This window comes from Erpetoichthys calabaricus, chromosome 9, assembly GCF_900747795.2.
Source record: "Erpetoichthys calabaricus chromosome 9, fErpCal1.3, whole genome shotgun sequence".
NCBI lineage: Eukaryota > Metazoa > Chordata > Cladistia > Polypteriformes > Polypteridae > Erpetoichthys > Erpetoichthys calabaricus.
In genome coordinates this window covers 6,658,764-6,680,522 of record NC_041402.2, presented here as the reverse complement: position 1 = coordinate 6,680,522, position 21,759 = coordinate 6,658,764, and the positions used below count along the sequence as shown (strand labels likewise).

General features: G+C 41.0%; 1 protein-coding gene across 1 annotated transcript in view; it reads left to right on the top strand.

The window, feature by feature from the left end:
* The window catches only part of qsox2 (quiescin Q6 sulfhydryl oxidase 2), a 129,334-nt gene that overhangs the window by 51,344 nt on the left and 56,231 nt on the right, over positions 1-21,759 (top strand). Inside the window, exons 4-6 of the mRNA XM_028809106.2 lie at positions 2,511-2,616; positions 14,257-14,347; positions 16,643-16,788. Coding sequence (XP_028664939.1) covers positions 2,511-2,616; positions 14,257-14,347; positions 16,643-16,788 — 343 coding nt within the window. The remainder of the gene's footprint in view (positions 1-2,510; positions 2,617-14,256; positions 14,348-16,642; positions 16,789-21,759) is intronic.

Sequence of the window (21,759 nt, the reverse complement as noted above, 5' to 3'; positions counted from 1 at the left end):
ACAGAAATCCAGCTTCACCCTGTGAGGGTGCGGGTCAGCCCCACACTACTGGGTCCTTCCTGGGAGCCATTTGAACCTGCTACTGCCGATAACGTACCAGAGGATGAACCAGCGGATGAGGACACGACACAGACAGCAAGCAGTTGGTGCAAAAGTGCTCCAGTGTGTTCATTAAAACCCAATAAGTGCAGTGTTCAATAAATTAATCCATAAAAACAATGTGAAAGTTAAAACGTTCAACACAAGAAAAGTCCTCCACTTGAACCTGGAGCAACAACTGTGATAACGCCACACAACATCATCAGGCATCATCTTTAAAGACTTGGTATTGTAAAAAGAGTTTGTGTGTGAAGATAAATTGGAACTCTAAACAACTAGCAACCAGACCGCCGCTTCTGTGTTATGTTTGTTTGGTTGTCTGTCTTGTCTCCTGCCATCTTTCTTTATATACCGTATATACTTGCGTTTAAGTTCTCCCGCGGATAAGTCGGGGCTTGACTTTACCGTATAATTTCTGGTATTTTCTAATGTCAGTCGTGTAAGTTGAATGTGGAAACCTCACACTATTGGTCCAAGAGATTATGATATGCTACCGCCCGCCTGAGAGAGTAACCATGGAGCACACAGCCTTTTTTTTTTTTTTCTCTATGTATCGTGCCTACGTGACCACACGTTAATACCCAAACTATTCCAAAGCGACATTTGCACTGTGTTGTTTTTTGTATCTCGCCCCCTCATACGCCTTTATCGTAAGAGCATCCCTTATCTACGAAGGAGCGTTCGATCAGAAGAAAATATGAAGCTGGTTTTGAATTAAAAGTTGAAGTGGTGAGAAAAAATTGGTGCGAGATTGGAGGAAGCAAGATGATGTCCATCCATCCATCCATTATCCATCCATCCATTTTCCAACCCGCTGAATCCGAACACAGGGTCACGGGGGTCTGCCGGAGCCAATCCCAGCCAACACAGGGCACAAGGCAGGAACCAATCCAGGGCAGGGTGCCAACCCACCACAGGACGCACACAAACACACCCACACACCAAGCACACACTAGGGCCAATTTAGAATCGCCAATCCACCTAACCTGCATGTCTTTGGACTGTGGGAGGAAACCGGAGCGCCCGGAGGAAACCCACGCAGACACGGGGAGAACATGCAAACTCCACGCAGGGAGGACCCGGGAAGCGAACCCAGGTCCCCAGATCTCCCAACTGCGAGGCAGCAGCGCTACCCACTGCGCCACCGTGCCGCCCCCCATCCATTATTCAACCCGCTATATTCTAACTACAGGGTCACGGGATTCTGCTGGAGCCAATCCCAGCCTACACAGGGCACAAGGAAGGAAATGAACCCCGGGCAGGGCACCAGCCCTCCACAGGGCACACACACTAGGGGCAATTTAGAATCACCAATCCACCTAACCTGCATGTCTTTGGACTGTGGGAGGAAAACCACGCAGACACTGGGAGAACATGCAAACTCCACGTAAGGAGGACCCGGGAAGTGAACCCGGGTCTCCTAACTGCGAGGCAGCAGTGCTACCACTATGCCACCGTACCACCCAGCAAGAAGATGTAAATAAAATAAACAATAATAATCTTATTTTTGAATGGGTGTATAAGTCGGGGTCTGATTTTTATGATCGATTTTTATTTATTTATTTATTTTTTGGCGTTCAAGAGCCGACTTATACGCGAGTATATATGGTATATATTCTCTACCTGACTCCTTCTGTCTCATCCTTTTTTATCAATACACTCTACTAATTACCAGAGTTTAGATGCTTTTCTTTTCCTGCAATGTGAAGCACTCCAAGAACACTCCTGTGTAGGTTTTGACTGTGTGTTGTATTCATAGTGACAGCAAATGTCAATGAAGAATTAAGTTTTTGGAGTTGTTTTATTTATTCATGCACAGTCAAACAGTGGCATACAGAAATGTTGGCTCCCCTAAAAAGTTTTCTTTCTAATGTTATTAGGATATAAATGATACTCTCACATCTTGTTTCACGATGCCCGTAGTGCTGATTTACATCCATAAAAAGACCAATTTGATTGACCGAATTCATTTATTTTTTTCTTATCAGCCGATACCTTAAAGTCAAAGCACTCTGTCTGCTGCTTGCCTTTTTCTTCATGGCTGTGTGCTCTGGTTCCTTTCATAGTTTCCCTTTGCTTATATGTTATTGAAGCCAGTGTCTCCAAGTTGTGAATTAAACTCTTTTCTATGGAACCAACAGAAACGGAGAAAAACTGTGGAAAGCTTCTAAAATTGTAGCCTAAGTAATGAGCCTGCAATGCAATGCATTGTTTAGATAGCGGGTACAAAATGAGTTGGGAGTAGAAGCATTGTCTGCTGGTTTGTGGAGCAGATGTTCTACCTTGTATGTTGTAATGTTGCCAAAACACTACACTAAGTTACAGTGGATGTCGCTTGCCTGCTATTTCTGCTTTAAACCATTTAAATAACTTCTAATTCCATATCATTTTTTCTTTACTGTGTCTCCCAGGGGCAGACAGGGAACTGCCAACAGTCCGACAGCTTATGGTAACATTTCTGCAAAACCACAGCCAAGAAGACTGGCCTCCTGCTTGCCCTCCACTAGAACCCTCCAGGTACTGTTCCTAGTGTACACATAATTCATTTGTGTAATGTTTTTTTAATTTGGGAGCATCTTAGCTCAATACTAAGATCTGCTGCCCCATTAATCTAGCATTCTAAATTTAAGGCCTGCACCTGATGGTTGTCTGTGTGGAGTTTGCATGTCATGGCATCAGACCTGTTAATTTGCAAAATTTTTGCATGAGTAGTTTTTGATATACAACATTTTATTTAAATCTACACCCATGAAGGCGCAATTAAGTGCATGCACACGCTCAAAAAAAAAAAAAAATTCTAAATGAAGGTAACTGACAGCTGGTCTACCCTACAAGAGCATATGCTGGATGTTCAAGAGAAAGAAGTGAATGTGTGCTTGCATACACATACAGGGTACATACATACATACATACAGTGCCCTCCACAAACTACAGGCTCCAAAGATAGAAGCAAGCCTAGGTATCTTATGCCTACACTAATAAAGCAGTGGAACACATCTGAGTAATCACAAACCCTTATGATGCCAGTAGACCACTTTCACCCTTCCAGTTTCATAAACTCTGAAACGTTTGCTTGCTGGGGTTTGGCATATCCAGTTATAGATAGATAGATACTTTATTAATCCCAAGGGGAAATTCACATACTCCAGCAGCAGCATACTGATACAAAAAACAATATTAAATTAAAGATTGATAACAATGCAGGAAAAAAAACGGACAATAACTTTGTATAATGTTAACGTTTACCCCCCGGGTGGAATTGAAGAGTCGCATAGATTGGGGGAGGAACGATCTTCTTAGTCTGTCAGTGGAGCAGGACGGTGACAGCAGTCTGTCGCTGAAGCTGCTCCTCTGTCTGGAGATGACACTGTTTAGTGGATGCAGTGGATTCTCTATAATTGATAGGAGCCTGCTGAGCGCCCTTCGCTCTGCCACAGATGTTAAACTGTCCAGCTCCATGCCTACAATAGAGCCTGCCTTCCTCACCAGTTTGTCCAGGCGTGAGGCGTCCCTCTTCTTTATGCTGCCTCCCCAGCACACCACTGCGTAGAAGAGGGCGCTCGCCACAACCGTCTGATAGAACATCTGCAGCATCTTATTGCAGATGTTGAAGGACGCCAGCCTTCTAAGGAAGTATAACCGGCTCTGTCCTTTCTTACACAGAGCATCAGTATTGGCAGTCCAGTCTAATTTATCATCCAGCTGCACTCCCAGGTATTTATAGGTCTGCACCCTCTGCACACAGTCACCTCTGATGATCACAGGGTCCATGAGGGGTCTGGGCCTCCTAAAATCCACCACCAGCTCCTTGGTTTTGCTGGTGTTCAGGTGTAGGTGGTTTGAGTCGCACCATTTAACAAAGTCCTTGATTAGGTCCCTATACTCCTCCTCCTGATGCAGCCCACGATAGTTATATCACAACAATGTCTGAAACCAAGTCCAAGAGTTTCTGTAGTGTTTCTTTTTGTTCTACTTCATAAAGAAGAAATGGACTCGCATGCTAAGACACGAAGAAGCTTCAGCGTTTCGTGTTAATCGAGGTAGCCCTTTTGTATGTAGCCTGCATTTTACCGAGAATGACCGTCTTCCATCTGTACATCGTAAGCATCTCAAATTTAGCACTGTCCCGTCCCACTTTAAGTGGAGCGGCTGGGGTAACAGAAAACAAGGACAGCTTTCTGTGTATGACCAAGCAGAGAGTCGTCTGGGAAATGATTTTCTGGGTGTTGTTTCTGATGTGCCACTCAAAACACGAGACGGACACAGAAAAAGTGCGACACTGAAAAGTTCACAGACCACAATTATTTGCGTTCTCCTTGTTTTAATATAATGAGATTTGCATTGGGTGTGACGAGGATGGATAGGATTAGAAATGAGTACATTAGAGGGGCAGCTAAGGTTGGACGGTTGGGAGACAAAGTCAGACAGGCGAGATTGCGTTGGTTTGGACATGTGCAGAGGAGCAATGCAGAGTATATTAGAAGAAGGATGCTAAGGATAGAGCTGCCAGGGAAGAGGAAAAGCGAAGGTTTATGGATGTGTTGAGAGAGGACGTGCAGGTGATGGGTGTAACAGAGCAAGATGGAGAGGACAGAAAGATGTGGAAGAAGATGATCCACTGTGGCAACCCCTGACTGGAGCAGCCGAAAGAAGAATAAAACTCCACTGTACCACTTACGTGACTAACAAGGAATCGGCAGTCAAGGGCTAATGCAAATATAATACGGATATTCAATACTTGTACTCAGTAACAGATACTAAGTTGGAGCGTTGGAGAAACTCTCCAACAAGAGTAGCTGATGGAAGTTGGGAACAAAGTTCAGTTTGCTCTCGGGTTTCCTTCCGAGCACGTGGAGTTTAAGAAACTCTGGAGCACTTGTGTGTTGTTCACCTTCTGGTTTTAACAAGCGGGCACTGGTCCAAACCTTGAATCATCTTGAGGCAGTTCTGATAATCCATGCAAAGCAGTGCAGATCATGGATTGTGGCGCAGTCCCTCTTAATGATTCAGCAACAGACATCGATGCCAAGTCAGGGAAGGGTCCTGAAATAAGCAAATTTATAGTAACCTCCAGACATAATAATACGTGAGAAGTTATAAAAAGCTTCAACCTGTAATACAAACAAAATTTTAATTTGAAATGCATATTAAGCAATGAGCAAAATTATAAAACACCACCAAAATTAACAAAGATAAATGACAATATTACCTTTGTACAAATACTCTTGCCAGGCACTTTTGGTTTTTCTGATTACCAACTGGTCCAGGGACTTTGGCTGAATACCCTCTCATGCAAATTGAACAATTGCATGAAACAAATTAGACAATGTAAAACAGTTAATTTATACTATCACATAAACCTATGCAAAATAAACGAGTCCTTGGCCGATGCGAGGTCTGCAGAGAGCTAGTACATGGGGACTGGTGATGGGGCTGTCTGAATTCTCATCATATTAAAATGTGCACACTGGAAGAGCAAGGCAACCATGCTTTCCCTGCAGCACATGAGCATGACGTGCTGTTTAACTGCACAGGCTCATCAATCTGTATAGTGACCTACAGGTGGACAGGGAAGCTGTGAAACTACAATTCATGGAAGGAAACAAAATAGCAGTCCCCTGCGGCTTTGCTTGCGTAGTAGTGAAACAGTAGAAACTTTTAAAAAAAATCAATAAACAAATAAGTGTCGCTAGCTAAGCGGAGCCAAGGTGCACTCCAAAACATGGCTAAAGGTAGACCGATTCGAACGGAGGCTGGTGCATGAATGAGAAGGGCCCTGCCTGGCTCCCCACTCCCGACGTCACGCTTCCCCCCCCTCCCCTCGGCCCGCAGCCTCTCTCTCGGATTAGCGCAAATAAATCACTCCTGCAAGCGAACTATGACACTTAGTGCGATGACAGAAGTCGCAAAATCAACCGGAGTGTTCAAGCAATTATAGGAAAAAAAAAAATAATAATTTTTTAAATCTGTTAAGTAGTTCTCTCGTTCACTAGCTAAGTGGAGGTAAGGTTCACGCCCCAGGGCTGGCGTGTGAATGAGGAGGGCCCTGTACTCCTCCTCTTGGCCCGGTGCGTGTCTCTCGGATTTGCACAAATAAATCGAAACTGCAAGTGAACTATGATACTTAGCACCAAAAATTCAACATCTGCCTGTGTGTCTGTCCACTTTTCACAAGAGAACTACTTAATGGATTTAGATCGGGTTTTTTTTTCTGTAATTTGCTTGAACATTCCGGTTGATTTTGCGACTTCTCTCATTGCGCTAAGTATCATAGCTCGCTTGCAGTTCCAATAAAAAATAAATATACTAGGGCAGGGGTAGGCAACGTCGGTCCTGGTGAGCCGCAGTGGCTACAGGTTTTCATTCCAACCCAATTGCTTAATTAGAAACCAATCATTGCCAATCTCAGACCTTATTTAAATTTTATGGCTTGTTAGTCTGTGCAATGTAAGGCTCTTGTATCGTAGATTTTTTTCCTTTCCAAGGATATCATCCAAATGATATGAAGCCTAAAACAGATCATTTTCAGTCTGTCACATTTTTCTATTAAGTGTTTTATTAAATCAAACCGTGCATGATGAACACACACACAGATGTAATTGGGAAAAAAGCTAGCTGGAGAACTGCAGGCTGCTTTGTCTTTTACATCTTATTGCTAATAAGGAGCAATTAAAACACTGAATGCAGCAGTTTAAGATTGAAATAAGCAATTAAGGTTGGAGAACCTTAACAAGCGAGACCACTAAAATGAAGCATTAAAATGTCACTTAAGCAATATGTGCTTCATCAGCAGTAATTGAGTTCTCGTTAAGGAACTGGGTTGGAACAAAAACCTGCACATACTGCGGCTCACCAGGACCGACGTTGCCTACCCCTGTACTAGGGGGAATAAGAAGAAGAAGGAGATGTGGTTGCTCCTCTGAAACCACCTCTTAAACGGTGATACAATGGGAAACTTTTTTTTTTTTTTTTTTTTTAACCTCCTCTTTGCTCGATCAGCTGCTGGCTTGCTGCTGTGCTGCGTGATCTGCATCTCGCACGGCGCTTCAAACATTTAAAAGCCTGTACATTAGCTGTCCTACAATTTTTTTGTCTTTTATTTCTGGCCCCGGGCATGGTTAAACCTATTGGCACAAATTCCCATCTCACGGGACGCGAGTTCTTGGTATTTTTTAGTTTGTAAATTAAAAACTGAATAAGAATCTGAAAATCTAACAACATTAAAGTTAGATAAATTCTGAAAAGAATGATACCAAACGTATATCATTCGTTATATAGATATATATATATATATATATTATAATATTATATTTTTATATATATATATATATATATATATATATATTATATAATATATATATATATATATATATATATATATATATATATATATATATATATATTATATATAATAATATATTATATATATATATATAATATATATATATAATAATATATTATATATATATATATATATATATATATATAATAATATATTATATATATATATATATATATATATATAATAATATATTATATATATATAATATATATATATATAATAATATATTATATATATATATATATATATAATAATATATTATAATATATATATATAATAATATATTATATATATATATATATATATATAATAATATATTATATATATATATATATATATAATATAATAATATATTATATATATATATATATATATATATAATAATATATTATATATATATATATATATATATATATATAATAATATATTATATATATATATATATAATATTATATAATATCTATAGTTTTATATGAAAAAGTTTGGGAACCCCTATTATTTCCTTGGATTTTTGTTTCTCATTGGCTGAGCTTTCAAAGTAGCAACTTCCTTTTAATATATGACATGCCTTATGGAAACAGTAATATTTCAGCAGTGACATTCAGTTTATTGGATTTGACAGAAAATATGCAATATGCATCATAACAAAATTTAGAACGGTGCATAAATTTGGGCACACCAACAGAGATATGACATCAATACTTAGTTGAGCCTCCTTTTGCAAATCTAACAGCCTCTAGATGCTGTCCTCCTATAGCCTGTGATGAGTGTCTGATTCTGGATGGAGGTATTGTTGACCATTCTTCATACAAAATTTCTCCAGTTCAGTTCAATTTGATGCACAGCCTGCTTCAAATCATCCCATAGATTTTCAATGATATTCAAGTCAGGGGACTGTGACGGCCATTCCAGAACATTGTACTTCTCCCTATGCATGAATGCCTTTGTAGGTTTCGAACTGTGTTTTGGGTCATTGTCTTGTTGGAATATCCAACCCCTGCGTAACTTCAACTTTGTGACTGACGCTTGAACATTTATTCTGAAGAATTTGTTGATAATGATATCAACTAAGTATTGATGTTATAACTTTGTTGGGGTGCCCAAATTTATGCACCTGTCTAATTTTGAGATAGATATCTATAAAATAAATATATATATATATATATATATATATATATAAAATAAATATAAAGACCACAAGGTTATTACAGTCTGCTTTATATACAAGATGATCGATGATGTGGTTAATGAATGAACATGGTCCTTCTGAACAAAGTTTTATGGAAAAATGAGCAATATGGCACTCAAGCAGTCGGCCACTACAAGCAGTTCTCTAGCCATCCTATTATATTTGTATTACTATCAAGTAAAATAACAGTACCCTTACTGTGTAGCAAGTTATCATACTTTTTAAATGTGACATCTACTGTCACTAATAAGTAGAAGGATGACTAAGCACATTACACACTATTCACTTTGTGTTTTAAAGCTCTTGCAATGCCATTAAACAGAAACATTGGAGCTGAGCAAAGTTGCTTTGGCAGGGAGATAACCAGTAATAAAACATTCATTATAGAGAGATGCAACCGCAGAGAATAAATATCAAAACACGACAGGGTAACAGAACAAGTATATAAGCTATCTGCAGCTGCAGTAAAATGTTAAAACATGACAGGATAACAGTAACAAATAGGTATGTATAATTTCTGCATCCGCAGTGAATAAATGTCAACAGACCACTGTATAACAGAACATGCAAGGTTAGCTTAGACAACTGCTCGACCAGACCTGTAGGGAATGTGATTCCTGTCTTTTCCTCATCGATTTGTGACACCTCCATCTTACCATTACCTTAATTTTCAACACGTTTCATATTAAACATGTACAAAGAACAAAAGAAAGTGAAAATCGCTCCATTCATAAATTAGTATGCCATATGCTAGCTAGCAAAACCACATTAACAAGAGAGCACTTACCTTCACAGTTGAAAAGCTAGTTTTCATGAAACTGTGTATCCATTTTGAAGTTGTTTAGATGACATGTTGCACTCCAATAATTGTGTAAGTTACGCCATGGTCAGTTTGAGAAGATTTTTGAGGGAACAGATGAACAGTAGTCCCAATCACTCCATTGTGTTTGCTGACCACTATTCAACAGGGTTGCAGGAAGTCATCATAAATAACTGTGACAATGGCCTATTGTCCCAGACATTATTGTGCCCTGAAATGGGGGGACAGTGGAGGAAAGGTGTTGTGTGATTGAAATGTCTGTAGAACCCCTTAAATTAAAATCTGCCGTGTGCACTTTGAATTGTTTGATTTGTAATTTTAAACTTTGGAGCACAGGAGGAAATCAAGGAAAAATGTGTCTTTGTCTCAAACATTATGGAGGGCACTGTACACACAGGTCTATTAAAGTTGATGTGCACTGAGGGGCATTAAGCCACCTCTGTACCTGTTTGTCCACCTGTGTAGTTTGTTTCCACATTTGACCCAGTGTGTGTAGTTTCAAATTAAATGTTATTAAGGCCTTTCACTTCATTCAGCTCCCTGTTCATTTTGCTCTACCCTTATTTCTGCAAATATTACACAAGTTAATGTACTTGATTGTATATTATTGTACTGTAAAATTAATTGTAAAGTTATTTACATGAAAATACTGTATGGAACCATTTTTAAAATATTTATCTTTGCTGGTAACATTTATATTCTACGTCTTCTTTTTAACACTAGAATTACCAAAGCCCATGAAAAAAATCCGGCCCACCTTAAATCTGTTCGCACCTCTCCGTCAGTGTCTTTTGTCTTGTAAATGCGCTGATCAAGACGAGCGGCAAGCAGCCTGCTATTCCATCTCCCACTGCCGCAGAACGGGCACAAAGTTCTCCCAGCTCATGCCTTGATTATGTGAGAGTGAAGTGCTGGAGTTTTAGAGTGGAAATAATAGATCGTTATTTGGAATACATACATTTAATGTGTGTTCAGTTTCTACAATAATCAATGTAAACACATCGTTAAAATAAACATTTTTCATATTTTAGTAATAAATGACAAAATGTAGACAAACTATATAATGTATAAAGCTTGAAGGCCAAAGATCAAATAAACATTTTCACAAAAGGTTCAAGGACGATACAACGGCTTCCATGGCGTAGTGCAAGAATTGCAGACTTGTAATCAAGAGTCCCCCCGTTCGATCCTGACTGTCTCGTGTATTTACCGTTTCTTGATTTAGTGAGCAGCTCTTATTGTTAATATCCATATTACTAACCGAGAATACACCGGATATGGATGCAGGGACACGGCGATGGGACCATGAGACGTACTGCGCAGGCGCGCGTTCCATAAACCGCAAGCAAAGTCGTATCCACCGCGAACGAAGGAGTCACGGCCCAAGAACGAAAGAGCTCAACTTACGTGAATGAGAAATGAAGCAACAACGCGCCCATAGCCACTACTAACGACACAACCACACAGAAAAGAGGATTCTGTGCTGCACCCCAGAGTCAAACGTGAGAGGCTATGGAGGCCCCACAGGTCCACAAAGAGAGTACGAAAGGCGCAGGCGTCACCGCCATATTGTGAGTGGCACTACTGCGGAGTGAAGTTAGGAATAATGTGCTGCTTGGGATTGTACAAACCGCTGAACGCTTTACACCGAATTCAAACACAATACAGCTCAACGATACAAACACGAGCCCACCTGGATAAAATCAATGAACGCAGGCGCCTACAACGCGCGTCTGAAATGCCGCGGGCACGGCTCCAAAACGAACGAGCTCGACTAATATATTTCAGGATACCCAACGCCAGGGGTAGGCAAACGAAGCGAGCTTGTTACACAAATCAAATGTATGTTTTATTGTATATGTAACAGCCACTGTAAATGTATAGTACTTGTAAAAGTTAGTTTTTTTTTTTTTTTTTTTCCTTTTCCCCCTTTTATTCTCTGTCACGATCACAATACATACTACCGCCCCCAGGGATCTGACACTGTTACTTTTTATCTGAAACTGGGAATAACTGTAGATGTGAGTGGTGCTTTGAGACAATCAACCTGGAAATTCTCAGATCTGGATGGATAAAAGCTGACACACAAACACTGGCGAATCTGCCTTATTCGTATCTCATTGTCACTTGATTTTTTTTTATTCAGTTTTATTGAGTGTTCCTGCTTACACTGAATTAGTATGCACCTTATGGTCCATGATGTCAAAGCCGCACTGACAAAAAAAAAAACCAGACATAGATATATATGATATTTAGAATTATCCATATTACTAAACGAGAATGGTAAACCGGATATGGAAGCAGGGACATGCCTGTGGACGCAAAAGACATAGTGCGCAAGTGCCACACAAAGCCCCCCCCCAGTGAAACGGGAGAGACTACGCACGTGCGCAGGCGCCACCCAACCCCCCCCCCCCCCCGCAACAGTGGAAAACGGGAGAAACCGCGAACCGTCAGAGTAGGAAACAAAGTAAAACGTCATAAAGAGATGCCGCAAGCGGGACAAAGCAAGGTCCGAAATAAAACACAGAGTTGGAAACAAAGTAAAACTTCATAAAGGGATTAAAGAAACAAAGCACACCCCCCCCCCCCCCCCCCCCCCCCCCCCCCCCAGTTAAACGGGAGAGACTACGCGCGTGCACAGACACCACACAAAGCACACACCAGAGCAAAACGGGAGAGACTACAAACCGTCAGAGTAGGAAACAAAGTTAAACGTCATAAACAGGTTAACGAACAGGGACAAACACATAGAGAGCAGGTTACAAAACAAAGCCCCCCTCCCCACAGTAAAACGAGAAAGACTACGGACAGTCTGACATGCCGCAAGCAGGATACAGCGAGGTCAGAAATAAAACAGAGTAGGAAACAAACTAAAACTTCATAAAGCGATTAAAGAATGGGGACGAACACATGGAGAGCGGGTTACAGATGATGAAAACTGGAATGCAACAGCTACAAAAAAACCTATGGAATTAAACACATGCACACCGAGATACAGAATATAAAAGCAGACACAACGACAGTTAAACGTCCACACCACACAGCGGATGCGGACCCTGAAGGATCAGGCGCCTACATCGGGCGTCAGAACGCCCAGTGAAGTACAAAAGGCAAATGCGCCTACACAGCATGGTAAGAACCGACATAATACGGAAGGCGCAGGTGTCGCCGCCATATTGTGAGTGGCACTAATTCGCCATATTGTGAGTGGCACTACTGCGTACGGAGTCCACAAAGGTTCATACATCAAACCCGAGATGGTACGGACACGCGTCTGAAACCGCGGAAGCAAAACTGTCTCGGCTCCAAAACAAAACAGCTGAACAACTAACACAGCTTCGACACCGAGCCCGCGTGGACAGATCTAATGAACGTGGGATACAAAGTGAAACGGCAAACACTACAGAGTCTGCAGTGCTCCACAATGCACCGCATAATAGTTCGGAAAGAGCTACAGTGACACGGGCGAACGCTCTGTATTAAACATACGTCATCCTCACACGTCCAAACTATAGATAGATAGATACTTTATTAATCCCAATGGGAAATTCACATTTTCCAGCAGCAGCATACTAATACAATAAATAATATTAAATTAAAGAATGATGATAATGCAGGTGAAAAAAACACAATAACTTTGTAGAATGTTAACGTTTACCCCCCCTAAGTGAATCACATTACAGTGATGCATTATTAACAGTACGATAAACATCACAGTATCTCAAACAAATCGACATTATTACTCGAAAAAGGCAAAATATATTCACCACGGACCATGTGTCATTAAAACAAAAGCAGAATAAAGTAAAATCACAAATAAAAGACAGAGTAGAAAGCAAAGTAAAACGTCATAAACAGGTACACGGGCGAACGCTCCGTATTAAACGTGCATCATCCTCACACGTGGCTGCCCAGCAGGCACGGGTTCAAAACACCGGGGTAGGCAAGCGACACGAGCAGGGGGCGGAGCCCCCTTGTTCATTTTATGACCTGTTTATATGATGGTGTTTTTTGTTAGTGCGGCTTTGACATCATGGACCATAAGGTGCATACCAATTCAGCGTAAGCAGGAACACTCAATAAAACAGAATTTGCAGTTCAATTGTCTCAAAACACCACTCACATCTACAGTTATTTCCAGTTTCAGATAAAAAGTAACAGCATCGGATCTCTGGGGGGGCGATAGTATCGTGATCATGACTGAGAGAATAAAAGTGGAGAAAAAAAAAACGGTAACTTGAACAAGTACTATACATTTACAGTGGCTGTTACATACATTTGATTTGCGCCTGTGTTTATTGTATACGAGGCAGTCGGGATCGAACTGGGGACTCTTACAAGTCAGCAATTCTTACTGCTACGCCACGGAAGCTGTTGCATCATCCTTGAACATTTTGTGAAAGTGTTTATTTGATCTTTGCACTTCAGGATTTACACATTATGTAGTTTGTCTACATTTTGCCATTTATTACTAAAATATGAAAAACGTTTGTTTTAACGATGTGTTTACACAGATTATTGTAGAAACGGAACACACATGAAATGTATGTGTTCTCCAAATAACGTTCTGAAACTCCAGCACTTCACTCCCAGATAATGAAGGCTTGAACTGGGAGAACTTTGTGGCCGTTCTGCGGCAGTTGGAGATAGAATAGTAGGCTGCTTGTCTTGATCGGTACATTTACAAGACAAAAGACACTGACAGAGAGGTGCGAAGGGATTTAAGGTGGGCTGGATTTACAAGTTTTTTTTCATTGGCTTCATTAATTCTAGTGTTTAAAACCATTTTGTTTTTCTCTCAAGGGCTCTTGAAATTCTTTCCTTGCTCGGCCAGAAGTCTCACCAGTACACTGCTGTCATCTTTGAGGATGAGAAATCTTTTGTGGGGCGTGAGGTAAGAACCTAAAAAATGCCGCTCAGCGTGGCTAATAAGTTAGTAAGTGTAATACTATGAATGGTCAGCACAGTGGTAAATTCTTCAAAGCTATTGATTTAAGAAAACCCAAGACTAAGTTCCATCTCTCTTCCTATCTTTGTGGAGTTTGCACATTCTCTTTCTGTCTGTGTGGGCTTTTCTGTGGGTGATTCTCAACAACTTGTAGGTGTTCTGGTTTAGGTTGAGTGGTGACTCTAAACGCAATTTATGATTAAATCAAACCTGAAAGTATCACATCCAGGATAGGAATCTGACTTTGCCACCCTTTTGTTTTAAGACATTTTTCATTTATCTACAGTGTGAGCAGTTGCGAGTCCTTGAAGACCACACACATACACAGCTCATTTGCCACATTGAGACATTACCCCTGTGGCTAGAAGAGCACCTGTTATGTTGATATTTGCCATGTAACTTGTCTATACATGTCTTTCAAGCAAATTAAACAAGGAAACAAACATCCTGTCTTGTTATACATTGTTCTTTCTGACTTAATTGAAGTCGTGTTTACGGTGGTTGTGTCATTAGTTTTAAACCTACAGTGCCTCCAGAAAGTATTCACAGCGCATCACTTTTTCCACACTTTGTTACAGCCTTATTCCAAAATGGATTAAATTCATTTTTTTCCTCCGAATTCTACACACAATACCCCATAATAACAACGTGAAAAAAGTTTACTTGAGGTTTTTGCAAATTTATTAAAAATAAAAAAACTGAGAAATCCCATGTCCATAAGTATTCACAGCCTTTGCTCAATACTTTGTCGATGCCCCTTTGGCAGCAATTCCAGCCTCAAGTCTTTTTGAATATGATGCCACAAGCTTGGCACACCTATCCTTGGCCAGTTTCGCCCATTCCTCTTTGCAGCACCTCTCAAGCTCCATCAGGTTGGATGGGAAGCGTCGGTGCACAGCCATTTTAAGATCTCTCCAGAGATGTTCAATGGATTCAAGTCTGGGCTCTGGCTGGGCCACTCAAGGACATTCACAGAGTTGTCCTGAAGCCACTCCTTTGATATCTTGGATGTGTGCTTAGGGTCGTTGTCCTGCTGAAAGATGAACCGTCACCCCAGTCTGAGGTCAAGAGCGCTCTGGAGCAGGTTTTCATCCAGGATGTCTCTGTACATTGCTGCAGTCATCTTTCCCTTTATTCTGACTAGTCTCCCAGTCCCTGCCGCTGAAAAACATCCCCACATCATGATGCTGCCACCACCATGCTTCACTGTAGAGATGGTATTGGCCTGGTGATAAGCGGTGCCTGGTTTCCTCCAAACGTGACGCCTGGCATTCATACCAAAGAGTTCAATCTTTGTCTCATCAGACCAGAGAATTTTCTTTCTCATGGTCTGAGAGTCCTTCAGGTGCCTTTTGGCAAACTCCAGGCGGGCTGCCATGTGCCTTTTACTAAGGAGTGGCTTCCATCTGGCCACTCTACCATACAGGCCTGATTGGTGGATTGCTGCAGAGATGGATGTCCTTCTAGAAGGTTCTCCTCTCTCCACAGAGGACCTCTGGAGCTCTGACAGAGTGACCATTGGGTTCTTGGTCACCTCCCTGACTAAGGCCCTTCTCCTTCGATCACTCGGTTTAGATGGCCGGCCAGCTCTAGGAAGAGTCCTGGTGGTTTTGAACTTCTTCCACTTACAGATGATGGAGGCCACTGTGCTCATTGGGACCTTCAAAGCAGCAGAAATTTTTCTGTAACCTTCCCCAGGTTTGTGCCTCGAGACAATCCTATCTCGGAGGTCTACAGACCGTTCCTTTGACTTCATGCTTGGTTTGTGCTCTGACATGGACTGTCAACTCTGAGACCTTCTATAGACAGGTGTGTGCCTTTCCAAATCACGTCCAGTCAACTGAATTTACCACAGGTGGACTCCAGTGAAGCTGCAGAAACATCTCAAGGATGATCAGGGGAAACAGGATGCACCTGAGCTCAATTTTGAGCTTCATGGCAAAGGCTGTGAATACTTATGTACATGTGCTTTCTCAATTTTTTTATTTTTAATAAATTTGCAAAAATCTCAAACTTTTTCATGTTGTGATTATGGGGTGTTGTGTGTAGAATTCTGAGGGGAAAAAATGAATTTAGATAGATAGATAGATAGATAGATAGATAGATAGAATTTAATCCATTTTGGAATAAGGCTGTAACATAACAAAATGTGGAAAAAGTGACGCGCGGTGAATACTTTCCGGATGCACTGTATGTGTCTGGAGCTATGAAAACTGAGACTTGTGTTCCTTTCCCTTACAGGTGATTTTGGACCTGATGCCATACAAGGGTCTAAACGTGACCCGAGTTGCTGAGCCAGATAAGATTGTGCGAGAGAAGTTAGGAATCGAGTCTCTTCCTTCAGGGTATCTCTTTAGTCCTGATGGCTCACATGGACTCATTGATGTGTAAGTAGTGTCCTAGTGCAGTTTTATTTGTCTATTGATACACAGGTAGAGGGTCATTGTGCTCATTAATGTCTAAAATCATTTTACAGGATGAGCTGCCTTTTTTTTTTTTTTTTCTTTCTTTGGTTTAGCAATATAGCACAATGGTTTGTGCTGTCACCTCACTGATCCAACATTCTTGGTTTATTTTAGAAGGGTTTTGAGGAAAGCGGACTATTAATCCCAACAAGCTTGCCAGTTCTATTAATCAAATATCTTAAAAATAACAATCAGTCAAGGTCCTATTCTCCACCAAAATGATTTATTACGTGTTTAGGGTTCTCTGTGTAGGAAACGTTCTGAATTTTGCATAATTTACCCTGTAACATGCTTACACATATGTCGCTGTATTCTTGTTGAAATAACACTTGATCTGCTGTATTTATTATGTTCATAATTCTGAAAACATGGAATTGTCACCTGTTAAGTCACCATTTGCCTTAAGGCAGGGGTCCCCGACTCCAGTGCTGGAGGGCACCTATGGCTGCAGGTTTTCATTCTAACCCTTTTCTTAATTAGTGATCTGTTTTTGCTCCGAATTAAGTTCTTTTGAATTAATTTTATTTGAGTTGCTCTTGAAGACTCAGACCCCTTAATTGTTTGTTTTTCCTTAATTAGCAGCCAAACAATAATGAGATACAAAATGAACCAAAACAACTGGTTTCCATCATACAATATCTGGAAAATAAAGCAAGGTGGAGGTCTCGGAAACGTTGATCTGCTCAGGTCCCCAAAACATTTTGACAGAGCTCTTACAAAAGAGAAAATCGGCAATTTCAGAAATGGCTGTTATTGCACAATGAGAGCAGCACCACACCATGGAATTAAGGAATGAATTTAATTAACAGGAAGAATTGGAGCCTAATTAAGCAGTTGGTTGGAGTGAAATTGTTTGGAGTTTGAGGCCCCGACTTAGTTGGTCTTCTATTGGCTCACTCACTTCACATTTCATTTCTGTTTGGGTGCTGTTTAAGGAAAGAAATGAAGCAATTGAGAGGAATGATAAAGAAATTCAAGGGAACAAATGTTAAAAAACAAGTTAATTAAAATTAAGTCAAAAGAAGTTAATTGGCAGCAACAACAGTGTGTTACTTAAGGGTTAGAATGAAAACTTGCAGCCCCTGAGACCCTCCAGGACCAGAGTTGGGGACCCCTGCTTTAAGGAATAATGCACCAAAAAATATATACAGTGGAACCTCGAGATACGATCACCTCTGTATACGAGAAATTCAAGATCCGAGGAAAGTATGAGCGAAAAATTCAGATCTAAATACAAGCATTGGCTCGCGTAACGAGCCACAAGCCAGGCTGTGGGTATAGCTCGCGGCTTAGCAAGGGGGCGTGGTAGCAGTAGCGAGCCGCAGGGCGATCTGCGGTGTGGGCATTTCTCACCTAAGTGCACGGGTGGGAAACTGCCCACATCCATGATTGTTCCTGTGGCTGATGGGCTGCAGCTGCCATGTCTTCCCCGCATATATAGAGAAGTGCGAGCCGGTTAAGGGGGAGAAGAAGTAAAAGAAAAGAGAGGAGAGAGAATGGAGGTTGCAGCAGTAGGAAGTCGGTGCGGGAGAGCAAGCAAGTGCAGGTTCACATGTAGCTGAACAGTGAGCTGAACAGGCGAGCCAAACGGCTGAAGCAGGACGGTGTAGAGAAGGTCAGCTGCATTAAGAGTGTCTCGCCTGTTGCAGAGCCCGCATGGGAGAAGCAGGTGAGACGCTGACGCTAACAGAGAAGAAGCACCGGGGATTGTCATCTGTTTTTTAAAGACTGCTTCCTGTTGACATTTTAACCTCGTGTTAAAGGATTGTTATTCTTGTGTATTTTAAATCTCCACTTCACAACTGTTTTAAGGATTATTTATTTAAAGATTTATTGAATGCTCTACTGCACTTTGGACACCTGTTTTGATTCTTTTAATAATCAGTTATATTATTTACCAGTGTTATTTATTAAAGGTAGACTACAGTATATATAATTTATCAGTGTTATTTGTTAGGAAAATTGATTTTTATGTTAATATTTTTGGGGTGCGGAACGAATTAACTGGATTTCCATTATTTTCAATGGGGAAGTTTGTTCTAGATACGAGAAATTCGCTATACAAGCTCAGTGCTGGAACGAATTAAACTCGTATCTTGAGGTTCCACTGTATGTAATATATAATTTTTTTTTATTTTTTTTTTGCTTACCCATATAGATTGTAGAAAAAAATTAATCTCATACTTTCATGCAGAATGGAGATTTAAGTTTCCAATAGAATAGGCATCAATGGAGACCAGCGCTAGATAACAGCAAACAATTTCAAAAGCTTCCATGAAAAATATTTTGTATTAGTTGTGTCCATATCAATTTTTCCAGTCATATGCTCACAACATCCCAAACGCATGTGTTTTTACTAAAATCTTGTTAAACAACCTAATTCTCGTGTACAAAAATGAACTGTGATTTAACACAAGTAAGCCTTTGGAACTTACTTTATCATGAATTACTCTGAGTATTTGTTACATTTTCACAAAAGTCATTATCTATGTCTCTGGGTTCTTTTGTAATTGGTGGACAAGTAATGCCCCAAAACAAATACCTTAGTCTGCTAACCCTGTTTGACATGTTGACCCTGCAATGCTTATCCCTGGGGACCTCAACACTGAAAGGCTACATGCTTCTGGGACAATGGCTTACACTCATTCACATTTCCTTCAGCTTCACTTATTTTTCCACCACTGTAAGGGCTGCATGAAGCGTCTCTTATATGTCCCTGCAGGACTTGGAATATGTAGGAAAGTAGTTGCCTAACCCCTTGGCAACTACTGGTGCCAGTAAACACAATGTTGTTTCAGTTAGGCAATAACAAACTTTTTATTTTATGTCAACATATTTATAGCTTTATACTTTGCAGAGAAACCAGACATATCAAACACTAGGAGTTTAAGTAAAATGACGAGACAACCTGAGCGACTTTCAAAGTCATACAGAAAGCTTTGTATCGGGTGGTAGTGTGTCCAAGAGAGGATATGCAGCATTATTCATAATGGCATTCAGTTTTGTTTCAAGTATCTCCTTTGCTATGACCTCCGGGGGCCCAGATTATGTCCCCTAACGGAGTCTGTTATTTTAATTAGCTTGTTGATTCATCTTGAATTGATGTTACCAGCCCAGCACCGCAGCATAGAAATTTACATTTACCATCACAAGAGATGTAGAAGTTGTGAAGGATGTCACTTACCACATTAAAGGAACACAGTCTCCTAAGGACAAACAGCCTACTCTGCCCTTTTGTGTTTCGAGACCAGTCCAACCTGTCATTGATGTGGAACCCCCGAGTACTTGTAGGAGTGGACCACTTCTACATCCACTCCCTGAATATTTACTGGACATGGAGGCTGTTAGGTGTGGCGAAAGTCAATAAGCAGTTCCCTGGTTTAACTGATGTTAAAGTGCAGACATTCTCTTTGCACCAATAGTACTAGGGTGTTGTACCGTGTTAGCCATTATGAATGTAGAGAAAAGCCAAGCAAAATGACACCTTTTATTGGCTAACTAGAAAGATTACAATATGCAAGCTTTCGAGGCAACTCAGGCCCCTTCTTCAGGCAAGATGTAATCGATTTTACATCTTGCCTGAAGAAGGGGCCTGAGTTGCCTCGAAAGCTTGCATATTGTAATCTTTCTAGTTAGCCAATAAAAGGTGTCATTTTGCTTGGCTTTTCTTTGCACCAAGAAACACATTTCTCCATATGATTCCTCTTCTCTGCTTCCTCCCCCTTATCAATACCCACATTAAGTGCATTTCTACAAGTGACATGACTTGACCTCTGAGGTGTACAGAATGAAGAGAAAAGCTGACAAGCCTGTTCCTTCTGATACTCCGGTGTTGCTCACACAGTCCAAGTCTCTCAAACTACAGTCTGCCCAACAGACAGTCCATTATCCAGGACACCATAGGCTCATCCTGCATATCTCTGAGTGTATCTGTTCGCAGTGGTCATTGGATGGTAGTGAAAGCATTGGGCAAAATCTAAAAAAAACACCTGGAAATCAACAAATGCAGTGCTACCAGCTTTGTCAGGCAGGAAACTAACCTGGACACAGTCCTAGAGCTAGTCACACACACCTAAACCATTCATAAACGGACTGCCTAATCAACCCAAATAACACGTTTGGCTTTTAGGAGGAAAACTAGCATAATCGAAAACTGTGCTTGCAGTGCAACCAAATTGCAAGCGGTTCTTTTTTATTTTAATTGTGATGCACTAGCTTTTGATCAAAGCATGGAGGTATGGTGGCTTCCTCGTGAAGCGCCATAAAGAAAGGACCACTAAACAAGTACATGTGGTAGAAGGGTAGCTCTCCGATGGAATGTCACTGAGTCACGCTGTTAAGCATTACATGAAGTTTGTCCCCGTTTAACTTGAAGCACTGATCCAACAATGAAATTATGAATGGGGCAAAATAGATAATGGGGACTTCTCTAGCGCCTTCAACACCGTCCAATCTCTGCTCCTTAGTGACAAGCTGACAGATGGGAGTAGATTCATACTCCCATGGATCGTGGACTATCTTACAGACGGACCTCAGTATGTGCGTCTCGGGAACTGCAGGTCTGACACTGTGGTCAGCAGCACAGGAGCACCACAGGGGACTGTACTTTCTCCTGTTCAGCCTATATACATCGGACTTCCAATACAACTCGGTAGTCCTGCCATGTGCAAAAGTTCGCTGATGACACTGCTATCATGGGCTGCATCAGGAGTGGGCAGGAGGAGGAGTATAGGAACCTAATCAAGGACTTTGTTAAATGATGTGACTCAAACCACATTCAACTGAACACCAGCAAACCCAAGGAGCTGGTGGTGGATTTTTAGGAGGACCAGACCCCTCACAGACCCTGTGATCATCAGAGGTGACTGTGTGCAGAGGGTGCAGACCTATAAA